This window comes from Mastigoproctus giganteus, chromosome 2 (genome assembly GCF_048544385.1).
Source record: "Mastigoproctus giganteus isolate SK-2022 chromosome 2, ASM4854438v1, whole genome shotgun sequence".
In the NCBI taxonomy this organism is placed as follows: Eukaryota; Metazoa; Arthropoda; class Arachnida; order Uropygi; family Thelyphonidae; genus Mastigoproctus; species Mastigoproctus giganteus.
The window spans coordinates 22,223,573-22,245,779 of record NC_143576.1 but is presented as its reverse complement, the minus strand read 5'-3'; the positions used below and the strand labels follow the sequence as shown (position 1 = coordinate 22,245,779).

General features: G+C 36.5%; 1 protein-coding gene across 5 annotated transcripts in view; it reads left to right on the top strand.

The window, feature by feature from the left end:
• The window catches only part of LOC150089212 (MBT domain-containing protein 1-like), a 406,745-nt gene that overhangs the window by 83,964 nt on the left and 300,574 nt on the right, over positions 1-22,207 (top strand). For all 5 annotated transcript variants that reach the window (XM_090388417.1, XM_090388411.1, XM_090388400.1 and 2 more), the window contains exon 5: positions 15,255-15,354. In XM_090388417.1, the coding sequence (XP_090244543.1) occupies positions 15,255-15,354 (100 nt within the window). The remainder of the gene's footprint in view (positions 1-15,254; positions 15,355-22,207) is intronic.

The window sequence follows — 22,207 nt, the reverse complement described above, 5'->3', positions numbered from 1 at the left end:
GTTTTGTGTATTTATCAATGATATCGATGAAGGTATATCAGGTTTAATGTCCTTGTTTTCAGATGATACAAAGGTTGGCAGGGTTGTTAATGGCACTAAAGACAGTATGCTAGTGAACACGATCTAGGAAAGTTAGGCACATGGGCTGAGAAGTGGCAAATGAAGTTTAACATTGACAAATGCAAAGTACTGCATATGGGGTAGCAGTAACCCAAGAGAAATGTACCAACTGTGTGGTACTACACTCAGGGAGGTGGAGAATGAAAAAGACCTTGGGGAATTGTGAAATCAGATATGAAGTTCTCTCAGCAGTGCAGATGGGCTGCCAGAGCAGGCCATATAGTTTTGTAAATGATATATAGGAATTTTGCAAGCGAGACAAGGTGGTAATTATCCCTTTGTGTACGGCAATGGTCAGGCCACACCTTGAGTACTCCGAACAGGTCCAAAGGCCTCATTTTAGGAAGGATGTAGAGTGTCTAGAATGTGTGCAGAAAAGGGTAACAAGATTGGTGAGAAGAAACAAAGGGGGGGTCGTTCCATGTCAAGTGGCCTAGGGGTCCCGCTCAACCATCTTTAATTTTGTTGAAACTCGGTGTGGATGTTTAAACAGGTTTCAAATGAAGCTGTGGAAAATTTCAGTTAAAAATTTAGTATGCTTGAGACACAAGCACCTTTTTTGTGGAGGTCACTTGTGTTATGCAGGGAAAAAAATTTCCAAGTTTTAAGTGTTACTGTTGCGGGGAGGAAGTAATGCTCTGAAACTTGTTATACCTAGTTAACTTTTGGCAGAGAATGCAAAACTTTTGGTGTCCATATTCAAAAACCTTCACTGGCACCAAAAATTTGTCACATATTTAAGCAAGACTTTTGAAAGTCATAACTTTGAAATAAAAACCTTTGGTACCTTCTTCTTTGGACATTCCACTTATCAACTGCATGAATTCAGCCTAACTAAATATCAGCTCTTATACTTGTTTTCTGGCTGAGATATTTTCCTTTAAAGATTGGCTCAAAATTTGAAAGTCAAATTTGACCTATCTTAAGGGACAAATATTTTAATGTGAGACACCTTCAGTTCTCTTGTTTTCCCCACCACTGGAATGAACAGAGTTTCAGCTACAAGGATCATGGTTTATCTGTTTTGTGTCTTTGCACTTAAGGCCTTAAAATTAAGCCTAAACATCAAGTAGTTTTATGTGCCGTATTGTTATTTTGTGAGATCTTTTTTGTTGCAGAACACTTCCTTAATCCTGCCTAATGTTTAGAATAATCTAGAAATAGAGTATATTCTAGAATTCTGGTGTATTCTAGAAGAATACCGAAGAATTAGAGTATTCTAGATTATAGTCTTGAATTCCAAAAAAAAAAAAAAACTGATGATCATTCTAGAATCGCACAAAAAAAGTATAAATAGCTGATATTTGAACCATGCTGTTATGAATGTGTTTTATCTTTGTGATGAACAGTTTGTTTATTTTGTTCCCCTATTTTTTATTGTTTGACTGTAATAAAGTTAATTAAGTTTTCATTGCTTGCAGAAACGTCCACTTATTAGTCAGATTGAAAGCCATGGAATCAGAAGATTTTGCTGGAGATAAGCTGGAATCATGCACCATCAGTCATATGGATAATTCTAAATGTCATGTGTTATCTTCTACCATAACACTTTTACACATGACACTTTTATTTAAAGAATTTGAATTTGAAGAACAACAGCTGATGGGTCAACATTGTGTATTAAAACTGAGTGAAGAAGACACAATTTGTCTACATCATGAAGCTTTACTTTTGACAAAATTTGAATATTTGCAATGTTCATGTTGCAGTCCTTTCCGGAAGAAAAATCATATGGTGAAAAAAAAAAGTTTACAACCAATTGATTTGTCAGTGGCAGACTACCTGAAAGACCTAACAAAATTAGACATAAAACCAGGCCAGATGCTGTGCCCACAATGCCGAAAAGAGCCCAACAGCCAAAAAGCAGCAGCAGGAACATCAATTTCATCTGGATCAGACCATGATGACAAAATGCATGTACAAAATGCTTGAACACAAGTTTGATTGCTATTGGTATTTTTGCTCTGAAATTTCAGCGAATGGCTAAGAGAGACTCACAAGGCTGTGCTAAAAGGAAGGCAAGTCAAGTACAAGATGTAATTGCTAGTAAAATTACATCTATTGGTGGCTTGGATCCAAATGACATCATGGAGCCAAGTGCAAGTCATCAGTGTGGAAACTGCTTAGATTACAATGAGCTGTTGAAAGAAAAGTTGATGGTATCAAGTCATTCAGAAATACTTCAAATATTAATACTAGCTCCAGTTAGTTGGTCCATAAAGAAAACAGTGGAAGAGTTTAGTGTCTCAGAAAGAATGGTCAAGAAAGCTAGAAAACTTAAAGCAGTAGAAGGAATCATGGCCATGCCTAAAAAAAAAAGCAAGGAAAAAAGCTTTCTGAGCAAGTAAAGCAAAAGGTGATAGAATTTTTTGAACATGATGAATTTATTCGTGTATGCTCTGGAAAGAAAGATTACATTTCCATTAGAAATGCAGATGAAATGCAAAAGCGACTACTACTCAGCAACTTGAAGGAAATGTTTATAACTAATCGAGATAGAAATGGATCTGACAGTGGATTTTCTAAATTTTGTGAACTTCGACCCAAGTGGTGTGTCACAATTGGTGCACCAGGAACACATTCTGTATGTGTATGCACAATCCATCAATATGTCAAGTTAATGCTCGCAGCAAGTCCTTGAATGTGATTACAAGGTTCTCGTTGGTAAAACAGTCTGTGATTTGGAGTCAAAAGATTGTATGCTTCATCGTTGTGAAAAATGTCAAGGAATAGATGAATTAAAAAAGTTTCTGGAGAATATTTTTGAAAACAATGAACCAGAAGATATTATTGAATTCAAGCAATGGATACACACTGACAGAGATATACTGGACACAAAGCAATTAACAACAGAAGATTTTATTGAAGAGTTGATATTCAAAGATATTTAAACTTTCCTGTCATCACTATATTGCTAAACATCAAAGCTACCATTTGAAGGCAATAAAGGAAAGCCTAATGACAGGAGAATTGGTCATCTTGATGGATTTTGCATAAATTATTCAATTGTTGTGCAAGATGCTGTTCAAGGGTTCCACTGGGAGAATAGCCACATTGTATTTCTGCTACATTGCATCCATTTGTCATTTATTACAAGGATGTTGTGAACTTTAGAATATAAATTTCTGCATAATCAGTGACTGCTTTTGATATGACACAATTGCATATGATATGACACAATTGTTTTTCTAACCAATTTAATTGAATATTTGAAAAGTTTCATGACAGAAATCAGGCACATTTACTACTTCAGTGATGGTTCTGCAGCTCAATACAAGAATTTAAAGAATTTTATTAACTTGTGTCATCATCAGAAGGATTTTGATATCAGTGCTGAATGGAATTTCTTTGGCACTAGCCATCACTAACCATGTGATGAAATTGGTGGAACAATAAAACGATTGGCAGCATGTGCAAGTTTCCAATGCCCAATTGAAAACCAAATCCTGACACCAAGAAACATGTTTGAATTTTGTGACAAGCATGTGACTGGAATAAAATTCTGTTTTTTTTTTTTTTTTTTTTGTCTAAAGAGGAAATTGAGCAAGTAAGGCCATTTCAAGAGAAAATATTCATAGACAGTCATACTACTGCTGGAACAAGAGAAAATCATCACTTTATTCCTATTGATGCAAGACAGATTTGTGTTTGCAGAGTATCAAATGACACACCATCATCATTTGTAGCTCATGTAGATCAGACTAGTGAAACCAATATTCAGTATGTGCCAATTATTAATTTACAACCTGGCCAATACATTGCCTGTATTTATGACAATAATTGATGGATTGGAAATATTTGTAAAATTTCATTTGAAAGAACATGATGTATTTGGTAAATTTCATGTATCCTCATGGAGCAGCTCACTCATTTCACTTGCCTGCTAGACAAGATGTCTGCTGGATTCCTGAACGACAAATTATTGCCACTCTTCCAGCTCCAAAAATAACAACAATGGGATGACAGTATAGCTTGCCTGAAGTAGTCAAGCAAGGGCACATGATGCAAGAAAGCAAGCTTATATAGCATCAGCCGGAAAAAAAACAAAACAAAAACCACATACGCACCCTTCTCATATCAACCATCAATGAAAAATTCCAGTCCATTACAAAGCAGTGATTCACTATCTTCACACTCACTTGCTTATTTCAAATTGTATTGTGTTTTAAATAATTTTTGTTGCAGTTATAACTTCTTTCAAGCTTAGAAACCAATAGAACATAATCTTTATGCTTGGAATCCTGAATAAAGACCACTTTTCATGCTTGGGAACTTGCATTAAAGAAACTCGTGCAATTTCTTTCCTTGCCATTTGTAAACAATACAGATATTTTTGTGCATTGGCAATATATTTTTTCTCCTTAAACCGAATGGCAGAGTAATTGCAGAAAATTTCACTCTTATAAATGCAATAGTTCTGTCCTTATTGAGATGTGAAACTTCACCATCACATAAGTATGCAAATATTATGTGGAAAACATGAAATGTTTAAGGCCATTTTTTTCGGCCTTAAGTAGCAAGACATAAAACTGAAAAACTATGATTCTTGTTGCTTAAGACTTGCTCTTTCCAGTGGTGGCAAAAACGAGAGAATTGAAGGTGTCCCGCATTAAGATATTTTCCCCTAAAGATAGGTCAAATTTTGACTTTCAAATTTTGAGTCTATCTTTGAAGGAAAATATATCAGCCAGAAAACAAGTATAAGAGCTCATATTTAGTTAGGCTGAATTCATGCAGATGTTAAATGGAATGCCCAAAGAATAAGATACTAAAGGATTTTATTTCAAAGTTGTGACTTTCAAATGTCTTGCTTAAATTTGTCGCGACAAATTTTTGGTGCCAGTTTTAGACTGCATTGTAAAAAATGTGAAGGTTTTTGACCATGGACACCAAAAGTTTTGCATTTTCTGCCAACAGTTAACTAGGTATACCAAGTTTCAGAGCGCTACCTCTCACTGTTGTGCAACAGTTACACTTAACACTGAAAATTTTTTGTGATTTTCTCTACGTAACACAAGTGAAATCACAAGTACATCTGCTGTACACCAATGGAAACAGTGAAAGGAGCAAAGGTGGAGTTGGCTTTCTGGTCCAAGGAATGTCAGTAATGAACACTTTTTTCAAGAATAGGGTGAAATGAAAGTGGACATGGAAGAGCCCAAATGGATTAACAACCAATGAAATCGACTTCATCCTCACTAATAGAAGATATATCGTGAATGATGTTACTGTCTTGAACAAGGTAAATGTTGGAAGTGATCATCACAGAATGGTAAGATGCACACTTGATATAGATGTAAGAAAATAAAGAAAAAAACTGACTCAAGTAAATAATACAAAGGTCTTTGAGATAACAGAAGAGGAGAAAAAGCGGTATATACTGAAACATAAGAACAAGTTTGAGCTTCTGCAGACTGCTCAGGACCAAAATATCGAAGAGGAATATTACAACTTTCTGAAAGTGATAAAGCCCAAGAAACCTATAGGTAAAAAGAAATCCAAAGAATAAAAAATTAGTCAAGAAACACTTGTCATGATGAACCGAAGATGACAAATGGAGAGCAAGAAAAACACTGACAAGGAAAAAATTGAGTATACTGAGTTATGCAACGCCATTAAAAAGAGACTCATACAGGACATAAGAAATTTAACACGAGAAAAGTAGAACAAGCATTAAGGGAAAACATAGGATTTAAATCAGCAGCCATGAGCAGTAATACAGAAAGACAAATGATACTGAAACTGCAGAATAGCGATGGTGTACTTATAAATAGTAGAGAAGGCATAATTCAAATAGCACAAGACTACTACAGAGAATTACACAAGGAGCGAGATATGATGCTAGCAGTGGGGAAGATGGATCGCAAATTAGTAACACATACAACATACCTGATGAGGTAGAACATGCGTTGAAGAAAATGAAGAATCAGAAAGCCCCGGGGGAAGATGAAGTTACTGTAGAATTGATAAAATTGGGAGGAAGTGACATGACACAAAAACTGGCAAGTCTCTTCACAAAATGCATTAGAAAAGATGTGATGCCTAAGGAGTGGATTAATGCAATCATAGTTTTGCTGCATAAGAAAGGAGATAAATCAGAAATTGGAAATTATAGACCAATTAGTTTGTTATCCCACATCTACAAGTTGTTCACAAGGGTCATTACTAACAGACTAGAAAGAATACTTGATGAGGATCAACCAAAAGAGCAAGCTGGCTTTAAGACAGTATTCTCAACTATGGATCACCTTCACATAATATCACAGCTAATTGAGAAAGCAAATGAATACAAAACATTATTATGCCTGGCATTTGTGGATTATAAAAAGGCATTTGACTCTATACAGCATAAGGCAATGTTTCGGGCACTGGAAAGACAAGGCATAGATACCCCATATATTATGATTTCGAAGAAAATGTATGAGAATGCTACCTCCTTTATTAGACTAGACAAAGACAGTAGTAAATTTAAAATTGAGAAAGGAGACACAAAATCCCAGAAGTTGTTTACTGCTTCCCTTGAGGAATCTTTCAGAAGAGTAGACTGGTTGCAGAAAGGAGTCAATGTGAATGGAGAATACCTAAACCATTTACGATTTGCAGATGACATTGTGGTCATAAGCCACGATCCCAAAGAATTGGCGCCTCCATAGCCAGGTGGGCAGGAGCAGCAGTGCGTAGCACACACTTCTTGATTAGACCAGTGTTCAAGCCTGTTACCGCCAAATATGGAGGATGCGGGAAAAGTCAGGGAATGACCACCGCATATCCCCGGAGCAATATGGCCTTAGTTGTTAATGCTCCTAAAAACCAAAATAACAACAACCCAAAGAATTAGAGGAAAATGTTAATCAGTTATGCAGAGTTAGTAAGGATTTTGGACTAAAGATGAATATGGCTAAAACAAAAGTAATGATGAACAAGTATGCCACAGAAAGATATAATGATTGAAGGAGCAGTAATTGAAAAGATGGAGTCATATACTTATCTGGGACAAGTCATTAGCTGTAATAATGAATGATAAATGGCTGGAAATCAAGAGAAGAGTACATTTTGGATGGATAGCATTCAGGAAATATAGTCACATACTGAGGAGCAATATCCCAAATTGTCTGAAACGTAAAATAATGAACCAATGTATACTCCCCACATGACTTATGGAAGTGAAACTTGGGCACTCACCAAAAGAATGGAAGAGAAGCTGAGAACTACACAGCGAAGAATGGAATGAATTATATTAGGAATCAAACTGTTAGATAAGAAGAGAAACACATGGATTAGGAGCAAACTCAAGTAAATGACATTCTTATCAAAACTAAAGAACTAAAATGGTTTTGGGCAGGAACATAGCTTGAAGACATGATGACAGATGGACTAAGAAAATAAGAGAATGGTACTCAAGAGGAGCTAGAAGAAAACCTGGAAGACAACAGTGGAGATGGACAGATGAAATTCATGAGTTTGTGCCTCAAGCATACTATATTTTGAACTGAATTTTTGCATAGCTTCTTTGGAAATCTGTTTAAACATCTACACCAAGTTTCAACAAAATTGAAGATGGTCGAGCAGGAACCATCTTCAAAATTAGGCCACTTGATATGGTTTGTTATTGTTTGTTAGTTATTTGGTTTTTAGGATCATTAGCAACTAAGGCCATATTTCTCCGGGAATATGCAGTGGTCAATCCCTTGACCTTTCTGCATCCTCCATATTTGGTGGTGACGGGCTCAAACCCCAGTCTAATCAAGAAGCGTGTGCTACGCACTGCTGCTCCTTCCCACCTGGCTACGGAGGTGCCACTTGATATGGAATCACACAGTGGGTGAGCTTACGAAGAAAGGCTTAAGTTCTGCAAGTTGCAGCATCTGGAGACTAGGCACCTGTGAGGTGATTGGATTGAGGTGTACAAGGCCTTGAATGATTTGAGTAGGCTCCAATGCTGGTAGGATACTTCTGCTTGTTCAGACTAAGAACCAAATGGGGCATAGATTCAAATTGAGGAAAGACAGTTGTAGAATAGATGTGCAGAAGTTTGCCTTTAGCCAGCAGCAGTAGTTGATTGCTGGAACAGACTTCCATCTGTTGTTGTGGATGTTGATAGCTTAAATAAGTTTTAGGTTGAACTAGACGAACATTTGGAGTGACCAGATGGGCAAAATGGGAAGGTTTTTTTCTTGACTGATGCTGTATAAGCTTGCTTTCTTGCATCATATGCCTCAACTAATGCTAATGCTAATTATAATGATGTAATGAAATAAATACGGTTTGCACTTAGATGTAAAGGATAGTACTTTAAAAATCTACTATAACGACAGTAGAGAAAATCTTAGAAAATACCCGACTGGTGAAAAGAAGTCAGTTGTGCAATTTCTTGTGTATAAATAGCATTGGTGCAACCATCCTTTTGTATAACTAACAAGCGCAAGTTATTCAAAAAATAGTAAACTAGTAAAGACAACTGTTAAAACTTCTATAGTATCGTGTTGCACTTGCTAGTTATGAAAAAAAAGATGGTTGCATCAACGCTAATTATTGCTAGTATAACTTGGAAATAGTTGAAATGGAAATAATAAACAGTAGTGGAGAGGTTCTGCTGATAAAGGAGGTGGAGGAAGTATTTATCCTGTGTGTAGAATTGAGTTTAATTTCTTAAAGGAATTACATATAAATTTCAAACTCTGTGGTACTTCTTGTTCCATTTATTTATTTATGGAATTGCTGTCCTTATTACTCCATTAACTTAACAAGAAGTTCCACAAAACATCTGAGGATAATATGCAATTCCTTCAAGGAAGTAGACAGATTTTACATTATCCAAACTGAAGTGCTTAAATTTACATTTTGACTTAGCATTAGCATTAGTAGAGGCATTTGATGCAAGAAAGCAAGCTTATGCAGCATCAGCCAAAAAAAAAAAAAAAAAAAAAAAACCCACTTCCACTTCACCCCTCTGTTCTGCATATGGCCAGTAAGTTGAATCCTATTGTTGCATTAAAGAAAAAAGGAACCTCAGGTCATACTTAAAGCAGTTTGTAAGCGATAACAGTGGAATAGAAATTCGTAAGAAAAATTCATTTCATGTTGCTGATTTATCATTTACAGATAAATCAGAGGGAAAAAAAGAACACAATATTTTGAAAAATATTGTGCTATCTCTGCCTTTTTAAAGCCCTCATTAATAAGCAAGAAGTTCCATGTTGCTACACATTGTATTATTATTATTACTGTAGAATTTCCATGTATTTAATGTTTAAATTTGTGGTCCATTATTAATGCTTGTTATAATGAGTTGCTTAATTGAGGACAGTCCAATCACACAGGACAGAAAAAAAAGATGAAGATGAAAAATTTTGAAATCATAAAAAAAATATATATATAAATATATAAATAAAATATTTATATATTTATAATAATATATAAATAAATAATAAAAATATATAAATATATATATATAATTTTTTTTTTTTTTTTTTTTTACGTAAACCCCAAACATGAGAGGTTTTAGAACCTGTAGTACTTAGTACCGTGTTTGGGTTGGAGGTTGAGAAGATGAAAGAAGATATTTGTTGACATTGGACTTGAATTTCTGTAGACTGTAATTTTCAGGAAATACGTATGAAGGAAGGTTGTTCCAGAAAACGGCAGTTGAATGAATAAACGAGGAAGATGAAAAGTTGGTTCTGTGAGTTTGAAGTTGGACAATAAGCGGATGTTGGCTGGTGGCGGCACATGTTCGGACTGTTTTGAAAGAGAGAGCGGGAATTATAGAAGCCAATTCAGAAGAACAGTTCCCAGAAGTATCTGTAGAAGAAGCATGCAGCAGAAACATTATGTCTATGAGACAGCAAGTGGAGAGACTCTGTTAGAGATCAATCATTAATTAACCTAACTGCCCTCTTCTGAATGGAATCAAGAAGCCTGAGAGAGGTTTTGGGGGCACCACCCCAGATGTGGGAACAATATTCCATGGCAGGGCGGATTTGTGATTTATACAGAGTGAGCAGCTGTTTGGAAGAAAAGTAACGCCGAGAGCGAAAGAGAAAAAGTTTTTTAGATGCAGAGGAAGCAATATGTGTAATGTGCTTGTGCCAAGAGAGATTAGAAGTCAGGGTAATCCCCAAAAGAGATATATCATTTTGCCTAGAAATCAGAGTGTCACTAAAGATAAGCATAGGAGCAGAAGAATCCTTTTTTGCAAGATATTAGACAAGACTGAGTTTTAGAAGGGTTGAAATCAACTAAGTTGTCTTTGCCCCACTGGAGAATTATCTGAAGATTGGCATTTAAGGAATTGGTAGCAGATTTTTGAGAAGTTGAAGCTGATTGAGCAGGACAAGGTTTATCAAAATGGAAAGTGGAATGAATGTGCTATCATCGGCAAAACTATGGGTAGGATTTCCAGTCAATGGAAGAAGGTCATTAATATACAAGTGGAAAAGAGTGGGGGAAAGAACTGAACCTTGGGGGACGCCGGCATTAGTGGAAAAGTTAGAAGACAGAGAGCCATCTACCATCACGCTCAGTGAGAGATCAGAGAGAAAACTGGATAACCAATTACTAAAAACAGTTGGCAAACCATAAGATGGAAGCTTATTTAGAAGACCTTTATGCCAAACACGATCGAAAGCCTTTGAGATGTCAAGAGCAACTACTTGTGTTTCACTGAACCATTCCATTGAATTAATCCATAAATGGGTAACATAAGCCAGAATATCACCAGTGGATCGACACTGACGGAATCTGGCGATCATTGATCAGATGGAAGGTTTCTGGGTAGTTTAAGAGTTGGCGATTAATTAATTTCTCCATTACTGTAGAAAGAGTAGAAGTAATTGCAGTGGGACAATAATTGGATGAGAGGGATTTGTCACCCTTTTTTAGGAACTGGCTGGATATGAGCAAATTTCCAAGCAGAACGAAAAACACCTTTGAAATAAGAAAGTGAAAAAAGGCGGCAAAAATAGAAGTAAGTTCAGGAGCACAGGTTTTGAGAACAAGTGGAGAAATACCATCAGGACTTGGAGCTTTCTTAGCATCAGGATTCGTCAAAATCCTTCTGACATCCTTTTGATGGAAGACCACAGGAGGCATTGAATGGAGCTTGTTGGGAATGGTGGGAGGTGTTTTGGCAAGATCATTAATACATGAGCTGGAAGAAAGATGGGAATCTAGCAGGTCAGCTTTATCCTTGGCTGAAGTGACAACAGAACCATCTGGTTTGGACAGAGGTGGGAGCAGAGATGGGCAAAAGTTACGGCCAATAGCTTTGACAAGAGACCAGAATGCTCAGCTACCGTTAGGGCAAGAAGCAAGTTTTTGACTCTTAGCCTGTTAAAACTCTAGTTTGGACTGATTAATAACGGCTTTACAATTGTTGCAAGCTTTGGTGTAGACAGAAAATGAAACTGAAGAATTAGAAACAAGCCAATTACGATATGCAACATTCTTCTCTTGAACAGCCTTAGCACATTTATTGGAAAACCAAGGTTTAGATAAAGGACGAGATTTTAAAGTGGAGTGTGGGATAAAGGATTCCATTCCTGCAAGAATAATTTCACTCACACGATCTGAGCAAACGTTGACATCAGAAGTTTTGAAACAGTAATCTGACCAAGGAAAAGAAGAAAAGAAATCTCGCAGGTCACACCATTTTGCATTCTTGTAATGCCAAACAACACGAGGTTGGGAATACCCATGAGATAAAGGTTCCATTGGAGAAGAGACAATCACCAAGTTGTGATCTGAAGTGCCTAAAGGACCTCTCACTTCGACCGTGTACTTAGAAGGGTTGTTTGTGAGAAAAAGATCAAGCGTATTGGCTGTATGATTAGGATTGTCCAGTATTCTTGTAGGTAAATGAACAATCTGTGCAAGGTCATTAGTAATTGCAAAAGCCTCAGCATCTCAAATAGCTGGGTCGGTGTGACTAGAAAATGGAAGCCAGCTGGAGTTGTGAACATTAAAATCACCAAGGAAAATTACCTCACTGTTAGGAAAGTTGGATTGGAGAAAGTCAAGTTGCAAAGAGAGGAAGTCAAAGAGCTCCAAGCGATTAGTGGAGTTGGGAGAACGGTAGAGACAACAGATGAATTTGACACAGTGAGGTAGAGAGATTTTAAGCCAGAGAAGATCAAAGAGAGGAGATTCCAAACTGCCAAGTCTCTGACAGGGAATATCAGAACAGACATATGACCATATGACAAGTACCACCTTTGAGGCGAAAGGAGTCATACAGCGAATAATTTGGGCATCTGAGATGAGCAGTAGTTGAATCAACCGATAACTGAGATTCTGTCAGAAAAAGTACATGGGGTTTGGCAGACTGCAAGTGGAAATGGACATCGTTGAGATTAGAATTGAGACCACGTATATATGTGAAATGAATTAGGAAGTGCTTGGGAGGTTTAGATCTTTTCGCAGATAAGCTTGCTCTATTAGTTTGAGAATTCATAGTGTATTCAATATTAAGGAAAAGTGGGTGGGACATGCTGTATGAAATAATGAAATTTTTGGATATGGCGTACACATGGTAAGAATATACCCAGATCCTTGACATAACGTGGCCTCGACAATGCTTTCCACATACACACTACTCGGACTCCCTCCAGTCACTATCTGGCAGAGTAGAGGTAGCAAGATTATACACTAGCTGATCCGGAAGCCTCCTAGAGAGTTACCAATAGGTTCTGTCCGGTGTACTAACTAGCGGCCGTCCTGCAAACACCGTTTTAGAGCTGTTACCCTTGAAATGTAAGGAATATTGGATCTCGCCACGATGTTCATCACAACCTCAAAAGTCATCAATCATACTGCATGATGGAAGAGATAGGGAAAGGTATGTTAATGATCAGAATGCTTTGTAAATCAAATAAACATCATATAAAATAGAATAAATCTTGAAGATATTAATTTGAAAGAGTAGAACTTGATATAAAAGAATGAAATAAAATATATGAGAAAGTTAGTGCTTATTGCTCTTCTGGATGAGTGGTAAATCTTTATATTTTGTTTAATCCTTTAAGTACTTGAGTTCTTTTCAAAGCAGCCGTCCCATGGCCTGAGTTACTACTTTTGAAAAAAGTTAACCTTTTTTTACATCTTAATAGATTTTATGTGTGATACATTGTGGAATATATTTTATTAGCATCAAAAATATTTTACTGGACTCTTATAGTACAAGAATATCAGAATAATTACTTCAAAACAATAGATTGCCATCAAAAGTTAACAGTGTGGTACAACCTAAAGCTTGGATCAGTATACAGTCCCACATTCAGAATACACATCTTGATTTTCTTTTGCCCTTTTTGTTTTGTGTACAAAGATGGCAATTACTTCAGTGCATTTCAGAATAATAACTTCAAAGAATATCAGAATAATAACTTCAAAACAATAGATTGTCATCAAAAGTTAACAATGTGGTACAATCTAAAGCTTGGATCAGTATACAGTCCCCCATTCAGAATACACATCTTGATTTTCTTTTGCCCTTTTTGGTTTTTGTACAAAGGTGGCAATTACTTCATTGCATTTTTATTGATCAACTACCCTCTGGCTAAAGGCAAATTTCTGCACATCTATTCTACAACTGTCTTTCTTCAATTTGAAACTGTGTCCCCTCAGGTTCTTAATCTGAGCAAGAGGAAGAATCCCATCAGCATTCAGCTCAACCCATTCAAGGCCTTATACACCTCAATCAGTTCACCTTGCAGGTGCCTACTCTCTAGGTTCTGCAATTTGCAGAACTTAAACCTTTCTTGGTAAGAGCACCCCTTTGTTCTCCTCTCCAATCTTGTTGCCCTTCTTTGTACTTGTTCTAGCAAATGTACAGCTTTCCTAAAATGAGGCCTCCAGACCTGTACACAGTACTCTAGGTGTGGCCCGACCATTGCCTTGTATAACGGGATAATCACCTCCCTATCCCTGCTTGCAAAATTCCTATATATCATTGACAAGACTCTATAACCTGCCCTGGCAGCCCATCTGCACTGCTCAGCGAACTTCATATTTGACTGCACAATCCCCTGGATCTTTTTCACTTTCCACTTCCCTGAGTGTAGTACCACACAGTTGGTACGTTTCCCTTCGGTTATTGCTACCCATATGCAGTACTTTGCATTTGTCAATGTTAAACTTCAGTTGCCACTTCTCAGCCCATTTGCCCAACTTATCTAGATCTAGCTGGAGTAGGATACTGTCTTTACTGTTGTTAACAACCCTGCCAACCATTGTATGATCTGCAAACTTGGACATTAAACCTGATATTCCTTCATCAATATCATTGATAAATATACAAAACAACAATGGGCCCAACACCAAACCGTGGGGAACTCCACTAATAACATTTGTCCACAAAGAGCAGTGTCCATTGATTACCACTCTTTGTTGTCTCCTACTCAACCATTCCTTTATCCAATTTAGCAGCCTACCCTTAATGCTATACCTCTCCAATTTGTACAGCAGTCTTCCGTGTGCAACAGTATCAAAAGCTAAAATATTTCAGTTGGAATATAAGTGTCACTTGACTGGTCCGCCATTTTTAATAGTTCTTCAGATCTGTGTATTATGTTCATGGTTTATGAACAAAAAAACTCCCATTTCTGACATCCGATTTTGTAGTTGATGGTTTATTGAAAGCCAGTAGGTGACAGCACCTATCTTTAAAGTTTATTAGCTTGTCTGTTTGCAATAATAGTACACAGACCAGTGAATGTAATACATGTGTACAGTGAAGTGAATTTAATGAATTTAATACATGCGTACAGTGAAGTGAATTTAATGAATTTAATACATGTGTACAGTGAAGTGAATTTAATGAATTTAATACATGTATACAGGTTATTAGTAATGAATGCAGTGCCTGACTATAATTGAGCACAGTACTTAAAGGGTCAATCTTGTCCTTTATTAATCTAACCTTTAGACCTTGCTATATTGATTTGTATCATGTAGACTTTGCCTATAAAGGTTATCAGTAATATAAGTGAATGGTGTTTACATTATTGATTATTGCAAATAGGTTGTCAGGCAAAGTTGAAAATTGAAAATGCTAGATTTAGAAATCACTACATTCATTTTGATTTGTAAACTGCTTAGAATATTTTTATCACTTTTTTTATTTTTTTTTATTTCAGACATCCTCCCAAATGAGAACAACAAAGCATTCTATACAAGCAACACGGCAGTCATCAATTGCAAAAAAAATTATTGCTCCTCTTAAAAAGACTAAATTAGGTAATTGCTATATTATTATACATATATATATATATATATACAAGGTGAATCATAACTTATTTTACACTTATATAATACATATAAGGTTTCACAGTTAAATTCCAGGATGGGGGCTAATTTAAAGTAAAGCAGATATTAGAATGAATAAAAGCCTTTGATATTTCTAAATAGCAGTTACACATGTGAGATTTCCTCTTAAGTGTTGGTTGGAAACATTATTTTAAATGCATTTAAACAGATAGCCAGTGATTCCTTTGTTACATCTCTTTTAATGTACTTTATTTATTTTTTAAGAAAACCCCAAACACGAGAGGTATTAGAACCTATAGTACTTAGTACCGTGCTTGGGTTGGCAGTTGAGAAGACAAAAGAAGATATTTGTTGACGTTAGACTTGAACTTCTGAAGACTAATTTTCAGGAAATACGTACGAAGGAAGGTTGTTCTAGAAAATGGCAGTTGAATGAATAAACGAGGAAGATGAAAAGTTGGTTCTGTGAGTTTGAAGTTGGACAGTAAATGGATGTTGGCTGGTGGCGGCATGTGTTCAGACTGTTGTGAAAGAGAGAGTGGGAATTATAGAAGCCAATTCAGAAGAACAGTTGCCCATGGAAGTATCTGTAGAAGAGGCATGCAGCAGAAACAGTACGTCTATGAGACAGCAAGTGGAGAGACTCTGTTAGAGATGAGTCATTAATTAACCTAACTGCCCTCTTCTGAATGGAATCTAGAAGCCTGAGAGGTTTGGGGGCACTACCCCAGATGTGGAAACAATATTCCATGGTAGGACGGATTTGCAATTTGTACAGAGTGAACAGCTGTTTGGAAGAAAAGTAATGCAAAGAGCAAAAGAGAAAACCAAGTTTTTTAGATGCAGAGGAAGCAATATTTGTAATGTGCTTGTGCAAAGAGAGATTAGAAGTCAGGGTGATCCCCAAAGAGATATATCATCTTGCCTAGAAATCGGAGTGTCACCAAAGATAAGCATAGGAGCAGAAGAATCCTTTTTTGCGAGATATAAGAGAAGACTGAGTTTTAGAAGGATTGAGATCAGCTAAGTTTTCTTTGCCCCACTGGAGAATTACCTGGAGATCAGCATTTAAGGAATTGGTAGCAGATATTCAAGAAGTTGAAGCTGTTTGAGTAGGGCAAGGTTTCTCGAACTGGAAAATGGAATGCAATGTGCTATCATTGGCAAAACTATGGATAGGATTTCCAGTGAATGGAAGAAGGTCATTAATATATAAGAGGAAAAGAGTGGGGGAAAGAACTGAACCTTGGGGGACACCAGCATTAGTGGAGAAGTTAGAAGATAGAGAGCCATCTACCATCACCCTTAGTGAGCAATCAGGGAGAAAACTGGATAACCAATTACAAAAAAGAGTTGGCAAACCATAAGATGAAAGCTTGTTTAGAAGACCTTTATGCCAAATACGATCGAAAGTTTTTGAGTTCTCTAGAGCAACTGCTTGTGTTTCATCAAACTTTTCCATTGAATTTGTTTATAAATGGGTAACATAAGCCAGAATATCACAAGTGGATCGACACTGACAGAATCCACACTGGCAATTGTTGATCAGATGGAAGGTTTATAGGTAGTTTGAGCTGGCAGTTAATTGATTTCTCCATTACTTACTTTCGAAAGAGTAGAAGTAATTGCAGTGGGACAATAATTGGATGAGAGGGATTTGTCACCCTTTTTAGGAACTGGCTGGATATGAGCAAATTTCCAAGCAGAAGGAAAAACACCTTTGGAATAATAAAGTGAAAAAAGGTGGCAAAGAACAGGAGCACAAGTTTTGAGAACAAGTGGAGAAATACCATCAGGACCTGGAGCTTTCTGAGAATCAAGTTTCATCAAAATCCTTTTGACAGAAGGCCACAGGAGGCATTGAATGAAACGTGTTGGGAATGGTGGGAGGTGCTTTATGCTGTGAAATCATTGTTCTTTCAGCGTGGATTCAATTTGGTGAATAAGTAGTAGTCGGGGAAATAAATCAGAGGAATGAGGTGGGTGGTTAGCTCCATATTCCTATGCTTTTCCAAAAACTCCTTGATATTCAGTGCAAAATGTGGCTAGCATTGTTGTGTAATGAGAAACTTTTCTTGAAGCTAAGGCCTTATTTTGTGAGAATTCTTTTAACTAGATGTTTATTTATTGTCTTACCTGGTGGAACAGAAGCCCTTGTGAATGATTCCCTATGCTATCCGAAAGTAATTAACATCATTTTGGTATTTGATTTTTGAAAATGAAATCTTTTGTGTGTTGGGAAAGTATGTTGATTACCATTCCATAGCCTTTTTTCTTTGTTTGTGAACTGTATTTCAAACACTACAACTAGTCAATTGTTTTGAAATTGAGCAAGGAGGGATAATTATCAACAACTTGAATGAACTTTTTTGCATGCGTGAAGTCTGAGCAGCTTTTATTTGTTAGTAAAATGATGTGGAATGAACTGCACAGATTGTTTCTCTGTTAATTTAAAGTGTTTTCCATAATTCTAATAGTCATTTGATTACACTGGTTTACAAATTTAAGTTTGTTCACTGGGGTTTGAATTTCAATAGGTCCTACTGATGAAATATGTTGCTGTGATTTCAAATATGACTTAAATTTTTTTCTCTCACATCCAGATACATCACAATTTAAGAAATAAAAAAGTGTTGTTTTTTACGAAAGTATATAACTTTATTGTATTTAGTAATGACAAATTGAAAAATATATCAAAAAATACGTAAATACTAACAAGTATTAATCAAAATTCTGAAACTTTCATTAATCAGACCTTCGTCTCTTTGTTTGAAAAGAACGTTTAATTGTTTTTCTTTTATGTACAGTTCCAGGTTTCTCTCTTTTTAAACACCAGTAGTAGTCAGCCATCATGCTTTTATTCCACCTTCCCTGGCACCTCTGCTCCATTTCCTTTATTTCCTGATGGAATCTCTCCCCTTGTTCTTCGCTCATCTGTGCAAGATTTTCGGGGGGAAAATCAAGATGGGCATGCAAAAAGTGAATTTTGATGCTCATATTGCAACCTAAATTGCGAAGCTTTTTGAGCATATTTTGAACAATTTTCTCATATTCCTGTGATTTATGAATGATTCTTATCTGAATGATTTATGAATTCTGAATGATTTATGAATTTCCTAGAAAGTTTTCTATTACACTTTTAAAAGCAATCCAGGCTTCCCTTTCAATGTCAGTCATAGTAGTTTGTTATTTTGGTTTTTAGGAGTATTAGCAATTAAGGCCATATTGCTCTGGGGATATGCGGTGGTCATTCCCTGACCTTTCCGCATCCTCCGTATTTGGTGGTCATGGGCTCGTACCCCGGTCTAATCAAGAAGCGTGTGCTACGCACTGCTGCTCCTGCCCACTTGGCTACGGAGACGCCAGTCATAGTAGTTTCAAACTGACTGTTTAAAAGCAATTTTCTAATTTGTGGACCAATGAAGATACCCTCCTTAAGTTTTGCATCAGATAAACCGGGAAATTTACTGCAAAGGTACTTAAAGCAGTTGCCATCCTTATTTAATGCTGTAACAAATTGCTTCATTATGCCTAATTTGATATATATGGTGCCTCCGTAGCCAGTGGGCACGAGCAGCAGTGCGTAGCACATGTTTCTTGATTAGACCGGGGTTCAAGCCCGTGCCCACCAAATACGGAGGATGCGGAAAGGTCAGGGAATGACCACCGCATATCCCCGGAGCAATATGGCCTTAGTTGCTAATGCTCCTAAAAACCAATAAACAAACAACAACTAACTTGATATGCATGGGAAGTAAAAGTATTTTATCTGGCTTCACCAAACTTTCGTGCACAATATTTTTTGACCGCAGTGTAATATTGTGCCTCCGAGGCCATTGCTTCTTTGTCTAATGCAGCGCTTTAGCTCTGCTATCCCATTCACAAATAAAGCAAGGCATTTTAGTTTACCCACCCTGTTGCCCCAACAGCATACATAACACTTTTAAGTCTCCACATAGTTGCCATTCGTGTTCTTGATATTTAATTTTCTCCAGAAGCAACTTTAGATTGTCATAAGTTTCTTTTAAGTAGCAACTGGCACAGATGTGTACTTATCTCCATTATACAATAGAATACCTTTTAAACTAGTCTTAGAAGAGTCTGTAAATAATCTCCATTCACTAGGAACATATGATGGTGCTCCTAAGGCACTTATTAAACCAGTGATATTACTGCAATATACAAGAGGACCTTCTTGTGAAAAATACTGTATAAACTCCCTTTCACGATTTCTGTACCTGGAGCAAGTAAATTCTTCGTTTGAAGTCTGGATCCCAGCATTTCAGCAGCATACTTTGAAAGACCTAAATCCCTCACTAAATCGTTCAGTTCGACTTGCATGAATTGCTGTGGTGTTAAAATATTTTCTGTTTGATAACATTCCTCTTCACTAACCTCTTTAGCTTCTGCTTCGGTGGAAGAAGATGTGGACTCCAAAGTTTCTGGTGGAGGTTTTACAGGCAGATCAGGTCCATTTGGAAGCAGTCTTATGGCTGATGGTAGATCTAGATATTTGATGTCCTTTTTATTTTTTGAATTGTAACCTTTAACATCACATTCACAAAAGTAACATTCGGCATGGCTTACTGGCTCGCGCCACACCATAGGAAATGGCAAGCACACCTTTTTTCCTTGACTTCATTTTCTAAGATGTTCGACACATGTATGGCATACTTTATGTGGTGCCCACGATTTATCCTGATCGCCAAATTTTATGTCAAAGTATGCATAATATGATTTTTTTACAAAATCAATAATATTTCGCCTCTGCTTTACAGGAACAAAACAACCACATATGTAACAAAATATGTCAGGACTGTTTATACACTTTCTGGTTGCCATACTAAAAGAAAACTAACACACAATGAGAGCTCACAGCGATTTTTACAGGAGTACTGTGACCACATAAGGGATGTGCCACTTATATAGGCTCTATGGTTGCGTGGACTGTACAAACAAGTGAGTGCATGCTCAGACAAGTTTTACCCGTAACTACACACACAGGAGTCTCCCTGACTCCACTCGGAAAATAAAATTCTAGGAATCACAGATGGAAGAGTGGGGTGGGGGTCCCGTCTACCTTCCTGGGTCAAGGTCGGCTACCTTGCAGTGTGTGTAGTTACGGGTTAAACATGCGGAATCTGTTGTATTTGAGGCAAATATTTGATACTGATTATGAATATAGGGGTATAAAACTTGTAAACCATTGCAGAAACTATAGTTATGTACACATTTATGTATAATACCTGGGTAATATTTTGTTAATGAATTGTAAAAAATCTTTACGTGATAGAAACAAATGTACTTCGGTTTAATAATCAGTAAACATGCATAAATAACTGCCACATACTTTTACTCAAACCCCAGATACACTGTAAACCAGTGTTATCAGATTCACTGCATGGATATTTTCAACTTTTTCCCACTTGAAACAAAATTTAATGTTAGTTTTTTTTTTTTTTTGTACTTATGCAATTACAGTGCCTTGGAAAAAAAATGTACTAACACCAGTATATACAAATCACTAACAATACACAAATTACCTAGAGCAGCATTTCCAAAATGGGGTCCAGGGGATCCACAAAACGGACCTTCTGGAATTGGTGAAATTATTCGTTCTATGTATAGCGAATTGATGATAAATAAAGTTATTATATATTTATGTAAAAATACGAATAAAGTTGAGTTGTTTTAAACATAAAACTTTGAATTTTCTTTTCAGAAAACCCAGTGTTCATATATATACACACAGAGAAACATGCATATATATATATATATATTATATATATATATATATATAGAGGGGTCCACAAACTTTTTTTTTTTTTTTTTTGAAGGGGTCTGTAAACATTGTTTTGATTTTTGAAAGGGTCCATAGATCTCAGTAGTTTGGGAACTACTGACCTAGAGGAAAGCAGTCATGTACAAGGTGTGGTAGTAAAGTTCCCACGCTGTTGTGGTCATGTGGTCATATTCAATGAGTTTATAAATAAATGTAAGTGGTATGTTGTAGTTCATGCTGGTACAGAGATTGTCCAGTAGGCTGACAGGTTGCAAGTAACAACTCATTTTGTTAGTAGCATTAATGTTACATGTGTCAACGGAATCAAGCATATATAGAGGTAACCTCGAGGTACATTACATTTAGAGGTATACCTGAGTTACTGTTTGACCCTTATACAGACACAGCAAACATGTTAATTGGGCTCAGTTTTCTTCACATGTTGAAAATAAGATGGAAGTATAAAGAAAAACATGTTAGGCATACAGAATTTAAGAGAGGAAAAACACAACTGCAGCCATGAAAAATATTCAAAATATGTATGGTGAAAAAACCCTAAATGTTAGGAAGTTCTAATGATGTCTACACCTTAACTTAAGAGGTGATTTCAGACTGACTTGTTTGGTTATGACCTGATTTTAGCTAAAACTAAAGAAGATCCTCCTGTTATTGTTGAACAACTCTGTTAGAATCCTATCCCACCTTTCATTCATCACTACTTGGAACAGCAGAAGGAGTGTGAAAACTTGGGAAAGTGGGTTCCAGACATATTTTTATCAAACAAACTTACGAGATGAAGTAAACATTTGCTCCACTTGAATTGACTGATTACTAAGGATGAAAATATGTGCTCTTTTACTGTGTCAGGTGTGTCAATGGCAAGTTAAGAGGCATCATGCTTGGATTCATGGCAGTGCTCTGGTTATTTGCATGCAAGGTGATCATCTTTAGTCTGGAAAGATTTTGTAGAAACTTGATACATCATCTCTGGTACTTATACTCCTTATGTCTTGTAACAGTTTTTTAAAGATCCTGTCTTCT